This window comes from Portunus trituberculatus, chromosome 21 (assembly GCF_017591435.1).
Source record: "Portunus trituberculatus isolate SZX2019 chromosome 21, ASM1759143v1, whole genome shotgun sequence".
In the NCBI taxonomy this organism is placed as follows: Eukaryota; Metazoa; Arthropoda; class Malacostraca; order Decapoda; family Portunidae; genus Portunus; species Portunus trituberculatus.
Window position 1 is genome coordinate 12,904,534 of NC_059275.1, and position 20,000 is coordinate 12,924,533.

The 20,000-nt window shown below is 44.9% G+C and overlaps 3 protein-coding genes across 7 annotated transcripts in view; 2 read left to right on the plus strand and 1 right to left on the minus strand.

Annotated features, from left to right (window-relative positions):
• LOC123507010 (probable G-protein coupled receptor CG31760) overlaps positions 1–8,299 on the plus strand; it is a 124,460-nt gene extending 116,161 nt beyond the window's left edge. Inside the window, exon 16 of the mRNA XM_045259505.1 lies at positions 2,855–8,299. Within this exon, the coding sequence (XP_045115440.1) occupies positions 2,855–3,082 (228 nt within the window). The 3' untranslated portion in view covers positions 3,083–8,299. The remainder of the gene's footprint in view (positions 1–2,854) is intronic.
• Positions 8,300–8,612: 313 nt separating this feature from the next.
• The window catches only part of LOC123507056 (pancreatic triacylglycerol lipase-like), a 72,331-nt gene continuing 60,943 nt past the window's right edge, over positions 8,613–20,000 (plus strand). Inside the window, exon 1 of the mRNA XM_045259593.1 lies at positions 8,613–10,627. The gene's annotated coding sequence lies outside the window, so the exon portion shown is untranslated. The remainder of the gene's footprint in view (positions 10,628–20,000) is intronic.
• Positions 14,271–20,000, minus strand: part of LOC123507054 (pancreatic triacylglycerol lipase-like) — a 15,957-nt gene continuing 10,227 nt past the window's right edge. For 4 of the 5 annotated variants that reach the window (XM_045259591.1, XM_045259589.1, XM_045259590.1 and 1 more), the window contains 10 exons: positions 19,344–19,579; positions 18,499–18,788; positions 18,109–18,322; positions 17,835–17,999; positions 17,546–17,674; positions 17,279–17,409; positions 16,908–17,040; positions 16,501–16,627; positions 15,443–15,637; positions 14,271–14,688 (listed from right to left, as the gene is read on the minus strand). In XM_045259591.1, the coding sequence (XP_045115526.1) occupies positions 14,394–14,688; positions 15,443–15,637; positions 16,501–16,627; positions 16,908–17,040; positions 17,279–17,409; positions 17,546–17,674; positions 17,835–17,999; positions 18,109–18,322; positions 18,499–18,788; positions 19,344–19,569 (1,905 nt within the window). In that variant the 5' untranslated portion in view covers positions 19,570–19,579 and the 3' untranslated portion in view covers positions 14,271–14,393. The remainder of the gene's footprint in view (positions 14,689–15,442; positions 15,638–16,500; positions 16,628–16,907; positions 17,041–17,278; positions 17,410–17,545; positions 17,675–17,834; positions 18,000–18,108; positions 18,323–18,498; positions 18,789–19,343; positions 19,580–20,000) is intronic. The other variant, XM_045259588.1, reaches the window with a different exon arrangement.

The following is a 20,000-nucleotide window of genomic DNA, read 5'->3' on the forward strand; positions in this document are numbered from 1 at the left end:
AGACTTTTCCTCCTCTTCAAAACGTAGAAATATTGTTAATCTGTCACTAAAACTATAAAGATCCAAAATCGCTCTGCGCTCTCACCTTGACTGTTTCCCTAAGCCACAGAGATGATTAGTATGATTCTGAAGACTCTTTTCCCTGTTCAAAACTTAAAGATATTGTTAATCTGTCACTATAACTAAAAATGACCCAGAACCGCTTTATTCTCCCACCTCGACTGTTTCCTAAGGCCACAGAGATGTTAAGCCTGTTTCTTAAGACTGTTTCTACTATTCAAAACGTCAAATTATTGTTTATCTGTCACTACATTTGTAAAAAAAAGACTCTTAAAATCCGGTGTAATATCAACTGAGACTTTTAAATGTAGTGGAGGTGTTTCATTATCTGGACCTCGATTTATCTTGCCGCCTCCCCCCCTGGCGGCCTTTTCCTCCTCTCTGTCCCCTTGCTCGCCCTTGCTTTCCCAGATTTTCAGTTGTTTGTATTCTTTCCCTCTTTTATCAGGGCCAGTCTTTCCTCCTCCGTTTCCCCTTTTTTTTCTCTTATTCCTCTTTCTTCTTTCTTGTTTCATGCTTTTCTTATTTCCCCTTTTCCTTTCCTTGCCCCTTCCTCCATTTCTCTCCTTTACCCGCTTTTCCTTAATTTCTCCTTTCCTTTCCTTTCCTTTCCTCATTTCCTCTCATCTATCCTTTTTTTTCGAACTCCTTTCCTCCACCGTTCTTTTATTATTTTTTATTTTTTCTCCCTCTTCCCTTCCTTCTTTCTCTTTCCCTTCCCTTTTTTCTACCCTTCGTATTTTCTTTTTCTTTTTCTCATCTATGCTTTCACTATTCTCCCTCATTTCCTCCTTTACCTCTTTCATCCCTTCACTTTTCTCTCTCTCTCTCTCTCTCTCTCTCTCTCTCTCTCTCTCTCTCTCTCTCGTTTTTTTCTTTATATTGTGCGTTTCTCTCATTTACTAGTGTTTTCCTTTCTTTCCATCTTTCCCTTCCTTTTCATTATTTTGATTTATTTCCCTTCCTTTTCTCCTCTTCCTCTCCGCTAGCATTATTTTACTTTCCCTTTCCTTCTTTGAGTTTCTATTTTAATTTCTTTTTATTTCAACATATTTTTCGTTTCATTATTCTTGCTTTTTCCATTGTTTTTCTTTTGTTTTCCGTCTATCCTCTTCCCTTCTCCCTCCCTTTCTTCTTTCTCACTTCACTTGCTCTTCGTTAGCTTTGTATCCGGTAAAAGACAAGATTAGATTCCCATTTTCTCTTTGTCCTTTTATCTAATGCAAACCAATGCTACACTTCTCTGGATAGGTTAAAAGTCCTTCAAAATACAGTCTAGATATCGTTGGCGACTGTATTTGGGACCAACCTCTCCTTACTCCCCTCTCGCAGTCTCATCTCCCTCCCCTCACCCTCTTCTTCCTCCTACTGGACGCTAACATGCTGTCCACCTAATGTTGTGTCCGCTGCAGGCCGCGCTCAGTTCCTTCCTGCCTGAGTTAACACGAAGATTGTGGGAAGAGCAAAGATCCAAGCGAGATTAACGTAGTATATCTAAATAATTCCACGTTTTCAGTTTTTCGTTTTCTTTAATTGTGTCTACGTTGGATGCTTGGATCATTCTCGTCTTCCTTTATAAAATGAAAAGAGAATATTTAGAGAATGTAGAGTTAGCGAAAAGAAAAGAAAAAATAGTTTATCAGGTTTTCACGTAAATAATCTTTCATTTCCTGTATCTTTTCTTTTTTTTTGTCCATTTTCTTGCGTTTTTTTTTTTTTTTTTTTATTGTTGCTAGAGAATGTATGAAGGAAAATGGAATGTTTGTAGAAAGAAAAGAAAATCCCTCTACTTTAATCCACTCCCTGCTTTCTTACCATTGCCTCCCTGCCCGCCACTTCCCTGTCATTCCCTCCCTGCTTCCCTCCCCTATCTCCCTCCCACTCCCTGTCTCTCTACCATTTCTTCCCTGTCCGCCACTTCTATGCTATTTCCTCCCTATTTCCCTTCCTGTCTCCCTCCCTCTCCCTTCCTCCTTAGCCATTCCTTCCCTGCTCACCATTTCCATGCTCCTCCTCCCTGCTTCCCTCCCTGTCTATCTCCCTCCCACTCCTTGCTCACCACTTCTTCCCATTCACTCCCTGCTAATCACTTTCTCCCTACCATTCCCTTCCTGTTCACCACTTCTTCCCTGCTCTTCCCTCCCTACTCTCTCTCTCTACCACTACCTCCTTCCTTCCCACTCCTCCCTCCGTCCTTCTCTCCCTGCCTCTCTACCTCTATATGCCTCCACTTCGATCCCTCCTCCCATTCCACCCCCTCTCTTCCCTCCCAAGCGTGTTTTTCATTCGCAGGAAGAGATAAGGAGGCAGCTGACATTTTGAAAGGGTCACGGTAGGCCGGCTGGTACGTGTCTCTTGTCAATAATCTCTCCATGTGATGCCTTTGATGTTTGGTGGACCTGCTGGTGTGTTTTTTTATAATCTGTGTTGACTCGCCCGTTTTGTGTGAGCTCCCTGCTTTGGTTGTGTCTGCTGGAGGTTTGAATAGAGCGGGAGGGAAGGAGAGTGGATTCGTCTGGTGCTGCTGCTGCTTCTGTTGTTGTAGTTGTTTTTGTTGCCACTGTTGTTGTTTTTCTATTTATTTGTTTATTTGTGAATTGTTATGCTATTTATGGTAAGATGCTATGCTGCTGATACTTATATAATCAGGTTTTTATTACTACTACTACTATTACTATACCACCACCACCACCACTGCTACTACTACTACTACTACTACTACACAGCACCCGATCCTTCACACACCAAACAACCCGCTACCACCTTCACTACCACTTCTCCTCTGTCCCTGCAGGAGGAGATACAGAAGCTGGCGGCGCAGATGGAGTTCATGAAGATCGTCCACATGGAGATGAACAACCGCCACCTCAAACCGAAACCTAGCGGGTACTTCACTGACAAGAATCCCGCGATGGCCGGGCCCACGTCTCCTTCAGGGCCACGCACCACCGACGCGGGCCAGGAGAACGCCCCTGCCAAGCTGTCCTCCCCTGCAACAGAGGTGGCTGACGACAGAGTATGACTAGTGGCTAACAGTGAAGAGGTGTGGCTGTAGACTGCGACGGGGCGGGGAGTCTGTCTGTCGAGGAATCGCTGCGCAGTTTGTTCTCGTATTTTGGGTGTGGCTGGTGGCTTTCCTGGCCCGTATTCTCAGTATTTTCCAGTACTCCGGCGTCTGTATCGACTATTTTCAGATTCTAGCAGGTTATATCAATTTCCTGAGGGAGTTTTTGTTATGTTTCTAGTGATAGTTTAGCAAGGAGTGCGCGTCAATAGTAAACCACGCCCGTGAGGATTCCGGTAATCATCTGCCGTCTGAAAATAGTCATTATGGGAGCCTTTTTATTATATGGGTCCTGTGATGGCGATAGTGAAAGTGAGGGTTTGTACAGTGACGGCAAAAAGTCTCGTCACCGCAGTCTTTTGGTATTGTGAGAGTAGGAAAGGGCGTGTCTGTTCTAAGCTCCGCGAACACATACGTGAAGCGATATGGTTCACTCGTGCGGGGTTCAGCGGCACACCCAGGATTCGTGCCGGGTCTGTCAGTCCGTGCATGTGTCGCGAGGCCTCCGTCAGCTGCCAATCCTCCGTCAGTCAAAATTAATGAGCTGTAGGGCCATATTCTGAAACACTTCCCTCCCCACCTCTATTACATTCAAAAGACTAGTTTAAGTTGCATGGGCTCTTAAGGTGTTTTTATTGTTCTAGTGATGGAGTAATAAGCTTTGTACATTAATAACAGGAGAAACACTCTTGACAACCTGTCCAATCATGTGTGTCTTTGAAAATAGTCGTGTTGAGAGAGCAGGGAGTTTCAGAATACGGGTCATGGTGTGTGTGTGTGTGTGTGTGTGTGTGTGTGTGTGTGTGTGTGTGTGTGTGTGTGTGTGCTTTAAATTCTTTCAAGAGTATATCTGATAAAAGAAAGTCTTTATTTAACCAGTCCCTAAGTGAACGGCTGTATTGGCACTGACTGGCTGGTTGGCTGGAGAGGAAGAGCCAACAGTCACCCTAAGACGGAACTGACAGACTAACGTACCACCGCTTTTCGTTCTAGGAAGCAAAGGGGGAGGGGGGGTAAGAGAGAACTGAACGGCAAATGGAGGCAGAGATACATGAAGCAGATGTGGGTGTAATTTAGTTAAGCAGGAAGCAACGGTGTATATTTCGTCTTAGTTAATCTTAGTTGAGGCTCGTGCACGCAGCAGGAGGCGCTGATGAAGGCGGTGACGGTGAGACGTGTGTGTTCGTCTCAGGACCATAATCTGAAACACTTCTACTCCACACCTCCACTACATTCAAAGTGCTTTAGTTTGAGTCACGGTTTTTTTAGGGCGTTTTTATGGTTCCAATGACAGAATAACGAGGTTCTTCTATTATCAACTGAAAAAACGCTCTTGGGAACCGGCTAAGCGTTTCTGTGACCTTTGAAAATAGTTGTAGTGAGAGATTAAAGTGTTTCTGACTACTGGTTTCCGTGGGGCTGGAGAGCATAGGATACAATTCTTGGTACAGAACCACAGGAAGAGAACCCTGCCTTGCGTGCACGGACATGTAATTCTTCCCCTTAGGTTCCTGCCCTGCAGTGTGAGGGAAGCACTTGGTTGCACTTAGATCACGTCATGTCACGTCACTGTTCGATCCCTTCCCGTCACTGTATCGCGTCACGGCTTTAGTTAGGAGGTCACAGGTGGAGTCACGGCGCCTCAGGTCACATGAATAGCCACTCGCGTTGATTGGTATGGCTGGTTAGGTTTACTTACACTTGATAACCTAATTCACCCCAGCGTAACCTAACCTAATCTTAACTGGCTTGACCAAACTTCATGACCTAACTTAACCTAACCTCACCTGAGCTAACCCATCTTTAACTTAACTTGACCCAATCTTAACCTAACCTAACCTGTCATAAAAAAAGCTATGATGGCTAATATTCATGTGACCTAACATCTACATTAACTAACAACACTGATAACCATACTTAGGCACGACTCCAATCTCCACTACGTCCTAAGGAAACAGTGGAACAGTAGCTGAACAAAAGACGAACAATAGACACCTACCGTTCCTAACCTGGGCGTCAGAGGGGCAAAAGTGTTCAGGAGTGGAGATGAGAAGAAAAAAATAATACGTTCTCGTGCGGTTAGTTAAAGGAAGGACGCTGAAAAGTGGTATAGGAAAGCGAGAGAGAGAGAGAGAGAGAGAGAGAGAGTCATTCCTGAACATTCAGCGTCTTGTCTAGCCTGCTTTCAGGATTGGAGTTCTCGAGGTGTTTTGATAAGGCTTGCAATAATATACTTAGCGAACTCTTTGTGCCGTTGATGAGAAGGAAATTACCCGTGAAACTTCTGCTGATTACCTGCGTGGCTTTTGAAAACACTCCTGAAGGGAAGAGCGAGTAGGTAAAGCAGGTCACAACACATATAGCTGCTGCGCCCTTCCTACACCACTGACTCCACCGCCTCTCTCTGGACCGCTTTCTGAAACACCTTTGCGCCCCACCTTCTATTTTCAAAAGGCTCCAGTTGAAGTGATACAGGGTTCTTAAGCGTGTTTTTTTCCGATTCCAGTGGCAGATTGATCAAATTTCTACGTTATCTAATGAAGAAACACGATTGAGAACCCTGCTAAACTCCTCTGTGGCCTTTGTAAAGAGTCTGGTGTGGTGAGCGTGTGTGCAAAGGGTGTCTGAATACGTGCCAAGGTTTCTCGTGTTTTTGTATATAGTTTGGTGACAACCTGAGCCACGCATTCCATTATAAGTTAGCTTTAGTTTGAATTACCCGAGTTGTTTGTAAGGAGAGCACTTTATCAATACTTCATGACCTTTCTCTTGACAGTGAGAGAGGTCACACAGGTGCACACACACACACACACACACACACACACACACACACACACACACACACACACACACACACACACACACACACACACACACCATTGCAGTGTATTGAGCGTCATTCACTTCGCTCTTCACTCTATTCCATGTTCGTGTTTCAAAGGCTCTCACGTTACTTGTTCTTCACTGTGCTGACTCATTCCATTTTTTCGTCACGTTATGGACACAAATTTATGCTTCAGTCGCTTTAGAAAGAGGAGGATTCTATTGTCAAAGCAAAGGAAGGGAAGAGAAGGTGTTGAGGAAAATCTAATGCTAAAGAAAAAAAAAGAAGCAAGGATGTGAGTTTACCGAAAAGAGGAAGTTGTGAGGTAAATCTGTGAAAAGGGGAAGAAGGAAGTGAATTTTCTGAAAAAGAGGGGAATGTTGAGATTATTTTCCTGTAAGGAGGGGAAGGAACTGAACTGAAGTAAACTGGACTGAACCAAAAAGAGAAGAAATGTTCATTTTAATTCACTAGAAAGAGTGAAGTAAGGCAGTATTTCACCCGCTAAATAGGAGGAAGTGAACTTAACGAAAGAGAGGAAACGTTAAGGTAGATTCACCACCAAAACGGACACCACCACCACTACCACCATCACAAGGGACAGCACAGAGCACATCACCACGCCGCGCCGCCTGCAGTGCACGTGTGTCCTGGTGGCGAGCACGTGGCTGCACCACCTACGTGAGCTTACAACCTGCCTCTTCACACCTCAGCCGAGCGAGGGACGCCACTGGACAGCCCGCCGCTAGCTCGGTAAACCCCACACTGACCGCCTAGGGAAATACCGCCACCACCACCACTACTACTACTCACCCTAGGTATTTTTGAGATGAGTTAGGTTATGATATGTTAATACTAGCCTAATCTAACTGAATATCACTTCAACCTAACTTTAAACAGGCTGAGATGATTTGCTACTACTACTACTACTACTACTACTACTACTACTACTACTACTACTACTACTACTACTACTACTACTACTACTACTACTGCTACTTCTACTACTACTACTACTATCGCTGCACTGTACCGTACCTTGACCTCCAAACACGAACATGACTCGAGCTTAATGAACTGTTGATATTTACAGGAGCGAATTCAATTACGTGGAATTTCATGTGAGTCAGAATGAGAAAAGGGAAGTACAAAGGAGGACTTTTGTACTCCGATGAACCAAAAAGAATAAGGTGTGGGCGGGCAGGATGTTAAAACTTCCTCGCACAAAACATCATAGTGAACGTAAGCTTAGATGTAGAATGTATCGCAAGGAACTCTTTTTTTTTTTTTATAACGTACTTGTGTGTCTCGCGTGATGACGAGTCGAGGTGAGGAGTTTACAGGAAGTGATGAAGGGACCAAGCTAGAAGGAGTCTGGATGTGCATCATGTCTGATTCTAAATGAGATTCGTATTCTTAAATAGTTCGATGTCTCGCCACTTCTTTCCACTGGCTCTACTAGATATTATTGGGGATTTTCAACGGTGTGTTCATCATTGATTTAAAAAAGGGTTCCGCGCGCTCAATGAGACACTCGAGAGGATCTAGAATGTCTAGTCATTGGAAAAAGTCTGGTGAAAGCTCGAAACGTTTAAGAATACGTGTTTGGTGAGGTGAAGAACGCGGTGATTAGTTCGACTCCACACGCGAGCTACTAGGAAAGGAATAGTGTGTGTGTTGGTACAGAATCATGCTGTTTTCACTCCGGCAGGCTAAATTTTCTTCTTTCACCTTTTAAGCGTCGAAGAGGGAGATGTAACAAAACAGAAAATATATATCGTCATTGTCACTCATCACCATACGCAAAAATATAAATAAGTAGATCAAACTAATGCTGACTCAGTTAAGCAAATCTTCTCTCTAGTTACGAGCATTTTCCTTCCCATTCGACAGAAAAAAAGAAGTTTGATCCCCCCAGAGTGATGGAAAGGCGTGATTCTGTGCGCTCACATCGGGAACTGCCTCTCTTGTGTGTTATCCCGAGGCGAGAGGCCCAGACAGAGAGCAGAGAGATATCCTGAAGCGTTCCTGTGCCCCACCTCCACTACTTTCAAAAGGCTCTGTATGGTTAACATTACGCTGGTTTTTAAGAGTGGTATCATGACTCTGGTGATGAATTAACAAGATTTTTACATTATTAGCAGGAGAAACACTCTTGAGAACCCGGCTACTCATCTCAGTCGTCTTTGAAAATAGTCGTGGTGAGACAACAGTACGCTTCAGAGTAGGGGCCCGACAAGACGCACCTCTGCCCTTGGCTTGGCCCGGTGCACTCAACACCCACGTACATTCCATGGTGTCTTTGTACTCACTGGTTCTTGTCTGTTTTATAATATATTTTTTACATGGAACATTTTTGTGGATCTGGTCAATGGTGGGTAAAAAAAGAAAACTTAAAAAAAAGGTATTTAATTTTTTTTATACGGTAAGACGAAGAGGCGTGGTGAACCAAAGCTTGTGAGTGATGGATGGTGTCTTTCCATTCACTATTTGTCTGGTTTTTATCTTTTTTATAAATGGATAATTTTGTGAATATGTTTGTGGAAGAAAGCAAATAAGAGCACTTTCATAGCTTTATATATATATATATATATATATATATATATATATATATATATATATATATATATATATATATATATATATATATTTGGATAAAATACATTTATAAACAATTTTATTTATATTTCATGTAAGTAATCTGGGTAAAAACAAAAAAGAAAGAAAAACGCCATTTTTTTTTCTTGTTAATTTATGTAAGAGATGTAAATAAAAAAAAAAAGAGGCGTGGTTTAGTAAACATTTGAGTGAGTGGCATAAATTTATTCAGCCAAGCTGGAGACTTTCCAGTCAGTCATATTAGAGCCACACTGCAAACTGTTCACGTATTGAGACATTTGTATTTCATCTTTTGGCTTTCAAGGGTGTTGTCAAGCTTTCAGTTATATTCAAACCAATGTTATTTTTTTTTCATTATGAATTAGAAAAACAAAGAAACACCCATGACAACTTTTTTAATAATCTCTGAGGCCTCTGAAAAATCGTAATAAATAAAGTGTTTCAAAATACGGGCCTTTGGGCAAAGATTGTTTATGTTCTCAATATTTATCTATTCACTTAATTTCGAGGTGCTTAAATTGTTTGTCTGACTGAGGAGAGGAGCAGTCGATTACACGCTGCCTGAGCCCCACAATTCTTCAATGTCTGCAGCCTGTCGTAGTTGAGTGTGCCTTTCTTCGGTCAAAGGGGATCCGTTTTCTCTCGATTGGTTTTGATAAGAACGATGAGCAAAAACGTGATAATTTTTAGTGATGACTAAAGTAAATGTTCATCAGCATCGCCCAGTCATTGATGTTGTCCCGTGGCTCACACCTTAATGGACCGTATTTTCAAGCGTCTCGGTGTCTCGTCTCCGCTATTTTTTCAGGCGCCAGCGGACATTTATGTGACTGCAGTGACAGTTTGACAGGATGTAGTGAAAAGTGCAGAGATTTTCAGGGGTGTTTCATGATGGCAGTGACAGTTTGACAGGCTGTAATGAAAGATGCAGGGATTTCAAGAGTGTTTTCAGATTTCAGTGACAGATTGATATGCTGTATTGAGTTGCAGGGTTTTTTAGAGGTGTTTTTTGTGATTATTATGATAGTCTGATAGGTTTTGGGGATTTTTTGGGGGAAGTTTTCATAATTCCAGGAAGTTTGACAGCCATCCTTTAACGGACAAGATAGATATTTTTCAGAGATGTTTTCATAATCCCAGTAGTGAAGTGAGGATATCGTATTATCAATGTAAAAAAAAAAAGAAATTAAAAAAAAAAAAAACACCCATGAAAACCCGACGAATGGTGTCTGGCCTGAGAAAATAGTCGTGGTGAGAACACAAAGCGTTTCAAAATACGGGCTCTTCTCTTTACCATCAGTGTTCAGTGTTCAGATACTACATTACTGCATATATGTTACTTCCTCTAAACTAAAACCAATGGAGCCTACTTATCTAAACAAATAAAGAGAAATTGATAGTCATAAATATATTGTATTGTTATCAGAGCATGGATACTATATCATTATTATACAGACTTATATACATAATATATTGTAGGTTTCATGTACAATATTCATGTGTTGTATCGGTTATCCCCCGTAGAGTTAAGTGAAGTATTAATGGTTAAGGAAGTGGATTTATTATATTAAGATTAACACCATGACGAATGAAGACAGCAGTGGGACTGTGTGTGTTTGTCTATCCTTGCAGAGAGAGAGAGAGAGAGAGAGAGTGAAGTTTCATTAATGAGCAATATTTCAGGTATTTAGTATTTCAACTCGATGCGTGATTGACAACAGTACGATACTTTCTTTGTACGATGTCAACAAAAGTTATACTCATTGAATACATTTATTAAATCCAATCAATCTACCATTTATTATGTATGTTTCTTATACTAATTCAATCATCTTGCACACCACCAGCATAATTTTTGTGACAGTAATGGAGTTTATTAGAAGTCTCACGGAGCCTTCTTACAACACGCAGTAGTATTGGAACAGCGGTGTTGACGGAGGGAGGAGAGAATAATTTTGCGTTTGTTAGTGCTTATTTCGTTTTATCTGCGACATCCTGCCCTTGTGTGTTATTATCAGCGCACTAAGGACAACCTCTGACACTCGGCCAGGACGCTGAAGGTAAAGTGAGATTATAATGTGTGGAAGGAAATAATCGTCTTGTTTTATAGTTTGGTTATGATTTTCTGCATCTACTGATCTATAAAACTTATTGTGTTTAAGTATGCATTGTGTTCATAGGATTGGTAATTTGTATGCGTCAGATGTTGTGTATTTATTTCCTAAGTCATACATGTACTCGTAATCCACAATACCTAACTCACCTAAGACGGCCTTCGTATACGAGAAAGGCCGTGCGACAGACTTGGTAGTGGCTCACGCTGCGCTGTCTCGAAGCAACACACGCACGCTCGAACACGCTTTATGAACATTGTGTCGGTGTCGTTTCAGTTTTCAGGTTTGTATGTAGTGAATGATAATGTTAGGAATGTGCGATGTGACTGCGTGTTAAGTCCGTGTTCTGAAACGCCTTTTTCTCTCTCACCATCCCTACTTTTCAAAGGCTCTAGTTGAAGATACTCGTATTTTTAAAGGTATTTTTATGATTCTGTCTATATATCTGGCTTTTATTTCTCTCTCCTTCACCTTTGTTTCTGTTTGTCTGCCTGTCTGTTTAGCTGTCTGTCTGTCTGTTTATCTGTCTGTCTATCTGTTTGTCTATGTATGTGCATCTCTCTATCCTTCTTTCTGTTGGATTGGAAAGATTTCTAGTTTACTGAAAGGAGAAACTGTCTTGAAAACCCGGCTAGTCGTCTCTGTGAGCTTAGAAAATTGTTGTGATGAGAGAGCAAGCCGTTTGTGAATACTGGCCTAATAATCAGCAGCAGTATACGAGGTGATTTCAGGGGTAGGTTTGTGTTGACTAGAGGACCATGATCTGAAACACCTCTAGTCTATTCATTGCTAGTTGAAGGTACATTTATTCTGTTAACCAGTTGGCGTTTTTATACAGCTTCAAAAACTTTCGTGGAGATTAGAATAGTGAAGACTCTAGCCATTAATCTGCTAACCTTCATAGAGCCTTCCTAATGTAAATAAAATCGTCTAATCATAACCAAACTGAAGGAGTTAAGGATTTTTTTTTCTTTTTAACTATATTTCTACACGGCGCCGTACAGAAGGAAATACTTAAAACACTTCAGGAAATTCGTTTCATGAAATTTTATTATATATAATAAATTTCACGAAATATTGTATGTCTAAGATCAATGAATTTCTTGTGAATTCTGCTATAGTGTGTGTGTGTGTGTGTGTGTGTGTGTGTGTGTGTGTGTGTGTGTGTGTGTGTGAATGAAGGAAGGAAGGAGAGTGGCATGCTTATCATCAGTCACTAGTGTGGTTATGGAGTGGTTAGTGTGTGCCTGCTGCAAAGCAAACTTAGTAATCAGATTGGAAGGACATTAATATTTTGCGCGCACACACACACACACACACACACACACACACACACACAGTCCGGTAGCTCAGTGGTTAGAGCGCTGGCTTCACAAGCCAGAGGACCGGGGTTCGATTCCCCGGCCGGTCTCCTTTCACGTGTAGCTGTTCACCTAGCAGTGAGTAGGTACGGGATGTAAATCGAGGAGTTGTGACCTTGTTGTCCCGGTGTGTGGTGTGTGCCTGGTCTCAGGCCTATCCGAAGATCGGAAATAATGAGCTCTGAGCTCGTTCCGTAGGGTAACGTCTGGCTGTCTCGTCAGAGACTGCAGCAGATCAAACAAACAGTGAAAACACACACACACACACACACACACACACACACAGGGAAATGGTTACATAAGAATTTCAGCAGTTTTCATAGTTGAAAAGAGACAAGAGTGCATCTTTTTTTATGCAAGAGGGAAAACTAGCCCAGGGCAACAAAAAAAAAAAAAAAAAAAGGCCCACTTGAAATGCCAGTTCCCTTAAAGAATGAATGTACAATATCGGTCGTAAATTGTCCTCTTCTTCCTCGTCGGCACATCACAGTCCTCTCACCACGACGCACCTTTGTTCAAACCTTCAATCTTGAACTGTGTGCGAGTTAACATACCGACGAAGGACACAACTTATGACCGCTACTGTACCTGAGGACGAGTGATTGATGCAGTGTGGCACAATCTGATCATCAACTCAGGATGACACAGAGGGGAGTGATAAAAGTGCATTATGTTCCCATTGAGAGCCATGGAAGATTAGTTTTCATAGTTTAGTGACTAGAGCTCAGTGCAAATCAAAGATGCCTCGTCTAAGATACATTTTTTTTTTATCTTCATGACAAGATCGTGTACTAGTAGCGAGGGAATACAGTGCTTTGTATTTTGTATTGTTTTGAGGGTAATATGTAGTGATGTGTATGATGTATTTCTCTACCTTTCTGCTCTTCCCTTCCACTTCATCCACCAGAGCCTCTTCACCTTCTCTCACCTGTTTCTCCCTCCAGCTATATATCCTTCCACCTCCTCACCAAAGCATACTCCCTCTCTCCTCTCACCTCCCTCTCTCCATCCACTTCACATGTTTCCATCTCCTTCACCAGAGCCTTCTTCCTTTATTACTTGACCTTCTATCCACTTCATATCCTTCTACCTGCCCCGCCAGACCGTCTCCACTTTCTCACTTCCCTCCATCCATCCACCAGATCCTTCTCTCCACTTTCTTTTTCACTTCCCTCCATCCATCCACTTCATATCGTATACCTCCTCCACCAGACCCTCTCCACTTTCTTTCTCACTTCCCTCCATCCATCAACTTTATATTCTACCACCTCCTCCACCATAGCCTCTCAACCTTTTTTTTTTCTCACCTGGCTATCCATCCACTTCATATCCTCCTCCACCAGATGCCCCTCCACCTCCTCCATCTCCACCAAACACATTTCAAACCTCCAGTCCACCTCACAGTAGCCAATGACAGGGACTTGAAAAGGGTGTTCTGCATTCAAAGTAGCATGTTCAGGAGTATGACAAGGCTCGTGGTGCACTCTATATATACTTATCTACTAATGACAGCTAGTGATGGTGATGATAGTGGTGGTGATGATAGTGATGACTGTTATGGTGATTTATTCTTACACAAGTTGGGTATCATAATCAAATGCATTTATTCACGTACACTACTTTTTTTTTTTTTTTTAGTTTTCCTTCTCTCTTTTCCTCTATCCTTTCTTCCTTCCGTCCTCCCTTCCTTCTTTCTCTTCATCCATCCCTCCTTTTTTTTTTCTTCCTTCCCTCCATCCTTCTTGCTTTCTTCCATTCTTCTCCTTTCCTGTTTTCTCTTCTTACATCCTTCATTAATTAAGTTTTCCTTTTTTTCATTGATCTTTCTTTCTCCGTCCATCATAATCACACGCACACACACACACACACACACACGCTCAGTGGTTAGAGCGCTGGCTTCACAAGCCAGAGGACCGGGGTTCGATTCCCCGGCCGGGTGGAGATATTTGGGTGTCTCCTCTTTCACGTGTAGCCCCTGTTCACCTAGCAGTGAGTAGGTACGGGATGTAAATCGAGGAGTTGTGACCTTGTTGTCCCGGTGTGTGGTGTGTGCCTGGTCTCAGGCCTATCCGAAGATCGGAAATAATGAGCTCTGAGCTCGTTCCGTAGGGTAACGTCTGGCTGTCTCGTTAGAGACTGCAGCAGATCAAACAGTGAATCACACACACACACACACACACACACACACACAACACACATGCAATAATAATAAATACAACAACACGCATAACACACACAAAACGAACATCCCTCACGAACAACCTAAAAGAAAGAAAAGAAAAGAAAAGAAAAGAAAAGACAACCATGAAAAAAAAAGGACAAAATTATCCTTCCTTCCCTCCTTTCTTCTTTCACGTAATGGCGGAGATGACAGAGGACAGAGACTCAAGGCCAGCGTTTACAAGTTCCATGGTTAGGTTGCGAGTGACAGAGACAGCGGCTTCGGCGGGGAGGGTGTGGGAGGAGGTGGTGGAGGCGTTGGGGCAGTTCGGGGAGGCCACCACCTTCACCATCGCCTCACTCTGCACCCTGACCACCGCGCGGCCTTGCTTGTGGCACATCACTACCACTTGGTCTTGGTCTTGATCTTGATTGGTCTTGGTCATCGCCTCACTCGCCTTCTCTCGTCTCTCTTTGTCCCTAGCTCTGTTGGTGAGAGAGAGAGAGAGAGAGAGAGAGAGAGAGAGAGAGAGAGAGAGAGAGAGAATTATTGTTCCAGTATAATATTTCCAGGAATAACAAAAAAATGTATTAAAGCTAAACATACAAACATGCTGGAAGGCAGACAGGCAGACAAACAGACAAGTAGACAAATTCAAATAGAAGGATATACTTTACAAGCAGACAAAGAGAGAGAGAGAGAGAGAGAGAGAGAGAGAGAGAGAGAGAGAGAGAGAGAGAGACACACACACACACACACACACACACACACACACACACACACACACACACACACACACACACAACCCGAAACATACAGACGGCTCCATACTTGATAAAACAGCCTTTTTTTTTATATATAAGAGAGGAGGACTGGCCAAGAGCAACAAAAATATAAAGAAAAAAGACCCACTCAGTTGCCAGTCTCTTTACAGAACCGATAGATTTAGCCAAAGGACATGAACAAATGTCTTGAAACCTCCCTCTTGAATGAAGTCAAGTCATAGGAAGCTGGAAATACAGACAAAGGCAGGGAGTTCAAGAGTTTATCCGTATTTTTAACCTAGAGCGACAAGTCAACCCAATAGATTTTAAGTATTTATCATAGGACAGGAGCCGTGACGTCACACTCCTTCCTTGTTTAGACGTATCTCATTCCTCCTTCCAATCATCTAAGCCTCCCATCTCTCTCTCTCTCTCTCTCTCTCTCTCTCTCTCTCTCTCTCTCTCTCTCTCTCACCGCACGTCCACGCTGGCAAGGGTGAGGCGTGTGATGGCCAGACTCGTGTCGCAGAAGATGACGCAGTAACTAAGTGGGTTGAAGATATCCGCCTCGTAAGTCCAGTGCACCAGCGCCTCCGTGGCAAAGCTCAGGTCCCGCGGGTGCTCCAGGAAGAAGGAGTATGATTGGCCCCTCTTCAGCGCCAGCGGCCGTCTGTGTGAAGGACGGGAGGGATGAGAGAAGGTGATTGGTGGTAATGGTGGTGGTGATGGTGGTAGTGGTGGATGTTTTAAGGTTATGTGTGGGTTGACTCTCTCTCTCTCTCTCTCTCTCTCTCTCTCTCTCTCTCTCTCTCTCTCTCTCTCTCTCTCTCTCTCTCTCTCTCTCTCTCTCTCTCTCTCTCTCTCTCTCTCTCTCTCTCATCATAGATGTGTGTGTACAATCAGGTATTTGTCATTTCCATTTATTTCTTTTCTATTCTTTTTTTTTCATTTCTTCCTCCTTCCGTTTACTTTCAAGCATCATTGTCATCTTCACTTTCTTCTTTCACCTGCATTGACCTTCCTGTGTGTGTAGTGTGTGTGTGTGTGTGTGTGTGTGTGTGTGTGTGTGTGTGTGTGTGTGTGTGTGTGTGTTTTCCTTCTTCAGCTGAACTCTGCTATTCCTTTCGTTTGCTTTGAGTTGTTTTTTTTACTCCTCACCATTTTTTTTCCCTCCACATTGTTGTTTCAGTATTCTTTACTTTATTGAAGGTGGTGTGTTTGTTTGTTTACTTGTTTGTAGTTTCTGTTATTGGTGTTGGGTTTATGTAGAGAAGTACATTCAGTTAGGCCACACTCTGAAATACTACTGTGTCACACCTTCGTTGCTTTCAAAGATTCGAATTTAAGTGACGTTTTTACGAGTATTTTGATGGTTCTAGTAACAGATTAACAAGTTTTCTATGCTATTCATAGGATAAACACTGATGAGGACTGGCTAACTATCTCTGTGGCCTTGGAAAGTAGTGGTGGTGAGAGCAAAGCATTTGTCAGTCAACACGGGATGGCTGGCTGCCTCACGATAGCCTCACTCACTCCTTGGACAGGTCAAAGTCCTTGATCTCGCCGTCCTCCGTGATAAGGGACACCCGCAGCCTGCCGTGTGCGCTTCCTCCTATGCCCTCAGGATCCGCCACCTCCACCGTCAGCAAGTAGTGGTACACTGGGCAACGCATTGGGGGAGGAGTGTTAGAGTGCGTACAGCTACCGTGGTTTTACAATATTCATTCATTACCTCTGTTGTACACAGGTCTGCGCGGGTTATGTGAGGTTAGGTTGGATGTGTTCTTTTTCTCTTGGTGAAGCAATTTCAGTGACATAACTATTTTTTTCTTGATAAATCTGGCTCATGTGATGTGACATATACATATTCAGTGGTATTGATGTTGTGTGTGCCAGCAAGTTAATTGTTCATGACAGCACAAGAGAGAGGCGGCACTCACGGCAGTAGTGCGGCCCGGGTCCCGTGGAGAGGTACATCTCCACTTGCGTCAGATTGTCACCCAACCAGCGATCCGCGTACAGCCCCAGCCTAGCGCACCGCTTGCCGTCCTGCCCGCAGTTCACACACTCTCCCTGCGAACACACATCACCCGTCACTGTGTCTGCTGAAGAGTTCATTCATTCACTGTCCTGACCTGACACTAAGTGACAGTTGCACTCTGCTTGCGAGAGCTTAGATCTCCTTTACCCTGTCTGGTCTGCAAGATGAGGCATTCCACACACCGCACCCCGGCCACATCTTGCAGGAGAATAGCTCGTGACCTGGAAGGCAGATGGTCACCCCACCAGGTGTGTGTCGTGGGTACAGTACCTTGAGGTAGTGGGTGTAGGAGGTGCATTGGAAGGCGGTGTAGGGACACGGAGATAGGATGGAGTCGGTGAAGAGTTTGGCTGCCCTGTTGTGGTGACAAGCGATGAACTCCTTCTGGGCGGCGTCCAGGCCTGCGGGGAAGGGGTGGGAGATGTATCAGAGCAGCGCCAGCAGCAGTAGTGTTACATAAATTCAAGTACTGTACATACACTTAGAACGTATATGGTGTTATATGCAAGTAAACAAGCATGTACAGTACGTACTTACCCTCGAGCAGATTGACGCCATCCGTGAGCGCTGTAAGCGGCACGCGCGCCAAGGAGTCACAGCCCGGCTGGCCCCGCCCGTCGTTGGGGTAGAAATCAAGGTGACCGACGGGCTGACGTAGCCCGAACCCTGCGGCACAGCGGTACTATAACCCTTCCCTTCCTCCCTGTCCTTCACTCAGGAGTGTCAATCCTCCTCCTCCTCATCCCTTCCCTTACCAATATACACCCAACCCTCCTCTTTCTTTCCCCCATTTCTCACCGCTCCCTCCTCCCTCGTGGCCACTCACCTGCTCCTAGGTTGAAGATGGAGTCGGCGTCGGAGTGGATTACATCCACGAAGAGGGCGTCCGAGGGATCGAGGCGCACACTGGGCGGCATAAACTGGAAGAAGGGTTCGGCGGGGTCCAGGCCGGTGATCCTGCCCAGGCCCGCCACGCGCTCCCCGGCGTAACCTGCGCCACACACGTACTGCATGTCAGTGTGTACTTTGTTCAGTTTGTCTGATGTTGCACGCCACACATTTACATGTTTACACACACCTACCCACCCTCACACACACACCTGCTGTATGTGACCCCAGGGAGTGACCAATGATGTGCACGTCTCTAGGGTCAAGACCGAACTTGTTTTTAAGGAAGTGAATGAAGTGAGCCACCTCAAGGCCCACCAGGCGCGTGTTGGTGGTGGCCTGCGAGTAGAGCGCTTGTGACCCGCCTGACCAGTCCACGGTGACCACGTTGAGGTCCAACGCGGTCAGTAGGGCGCGCACCATGTCCTGGAAAGATCGAGTGTTTGTGAAATGCCAGTACCTGCAGGAGACTAAATGTGTGGGGCACTGCACTGGCGGGAGAGGGAGAGGGAAGTGTGGTGTGGGCTGGACGTGTGGACTGAATGGTTTCACCTGGTGGTGCAGGTTAATCACTGGCAGCAGGAGGGCACAAAGTAACGTACCAGCATCCACGTAACACCCGTGTGGTCCAGGAAGCCGTGAATGATGAACTTGGTGGGCCGCTGTGGCGTGAATGACGTGTTGAGCACTGCCTCCACCTGCAGCGCCGGTACGGGCGTACCCCGCGGGTCCTCACGAGTGTGTACCGTGAACGTCACGCCTACCTGCTCGCGGCGGTAAGGCGGCAGGTTGATTGGGCGGTGCACTGGGTGAAAGAAGGTGTCTGGGAGTGACAGGCAACCGAGCTCCCCGAAGCATCGCTCCCCGTCCTCACCTGCGGCGTCCTCTCCTGCTGGAGGGATGTCTGTTGTAGTGCGATCACACACGCACACGCGCGCAACCGCGCACACACACACACACACACACACACACACACACACACACACACACACACACACACGGTAACTCAGTGGTTAGAGCGCTGGCTTCACAAGCCAGAGGACCGGGGTTCGATTCCCCGGCCGGATGGAGATATTTGAGTGTGTCTCCTTTCACGTGTAGCCCCTGTTCACCTAGCAGTAAGTAGGTACGGGATGTAAATCGAGGAGTTGTGACCTTGTTGTCCCGGTGTGTGGTGTGTGCCTGGTCTCAGGCCTATCCGAAGATCGGAAATAATGAGCTCTGAGCTCGTTCCGTAGGGTAATGTCTGGCTGTCTCGTCAGAGACTGCAGCAGATCAAACAGTGAAACACTCCTGGCACCTGCCGTGGCGTGTAACTGAAGGGACCCATCCACATAAACACACACACACACACACACACACACACACACACACACACACACACACACACACACACACACACACACACACACACACACACACACACACACACACACACAGTACTCACGGGTGATGGGCGCAGGTTGGAGTGGGCTGACAAGTGGCTGGTAGAGAGGGTGCACGGAGGCGCGCAGCACGTTACCGATGACTGGCAGCGTGCTGAGGCCGCTCATCATGCCGCTCAGAAAGCTGGGCGCCTCAACAACACCACTCTCCTCCACCGCCGCCGCCGCCGTGACCGCCATCAGCACCACCACCGCCGCCACAGTCGCCACCCGCCACGGCGACACCATTCCGCCACTCCTGCCGAGAAGATTTACAATGCACGTTTTTCTGCCACGCCGTTCATGCCACGCCGCCACGCACAGAGACTGTAATTATGCCACGAAACAGGCCGTGAACGTGTACAAGTGTGTGTGTGTGTGTGTGTGTGTGTGTGTGTGTGTGTGTGTGTGTGTGTGTTTTACGTTACGGCCTATAGCGCCTGTATATAGGCACACTTGAAGAGTGTATGGGAAGCGCTTTTCAGCTTCCACTCATTAGTGGCGCAGTCATTTTTATTTATAGTGGTATCCATATTAGGGCCCATATCACCGCCCATGCTTATCTTGGGTGTAACCACCTAGAACCTGGGTATCATGGTGACATGTAGGTAACTTTAAACCACTAATGGCAAAGTGTTTAAGGCTGTACGTGTGTGTGTGTGTGTGTGTGTGTGTGTGTG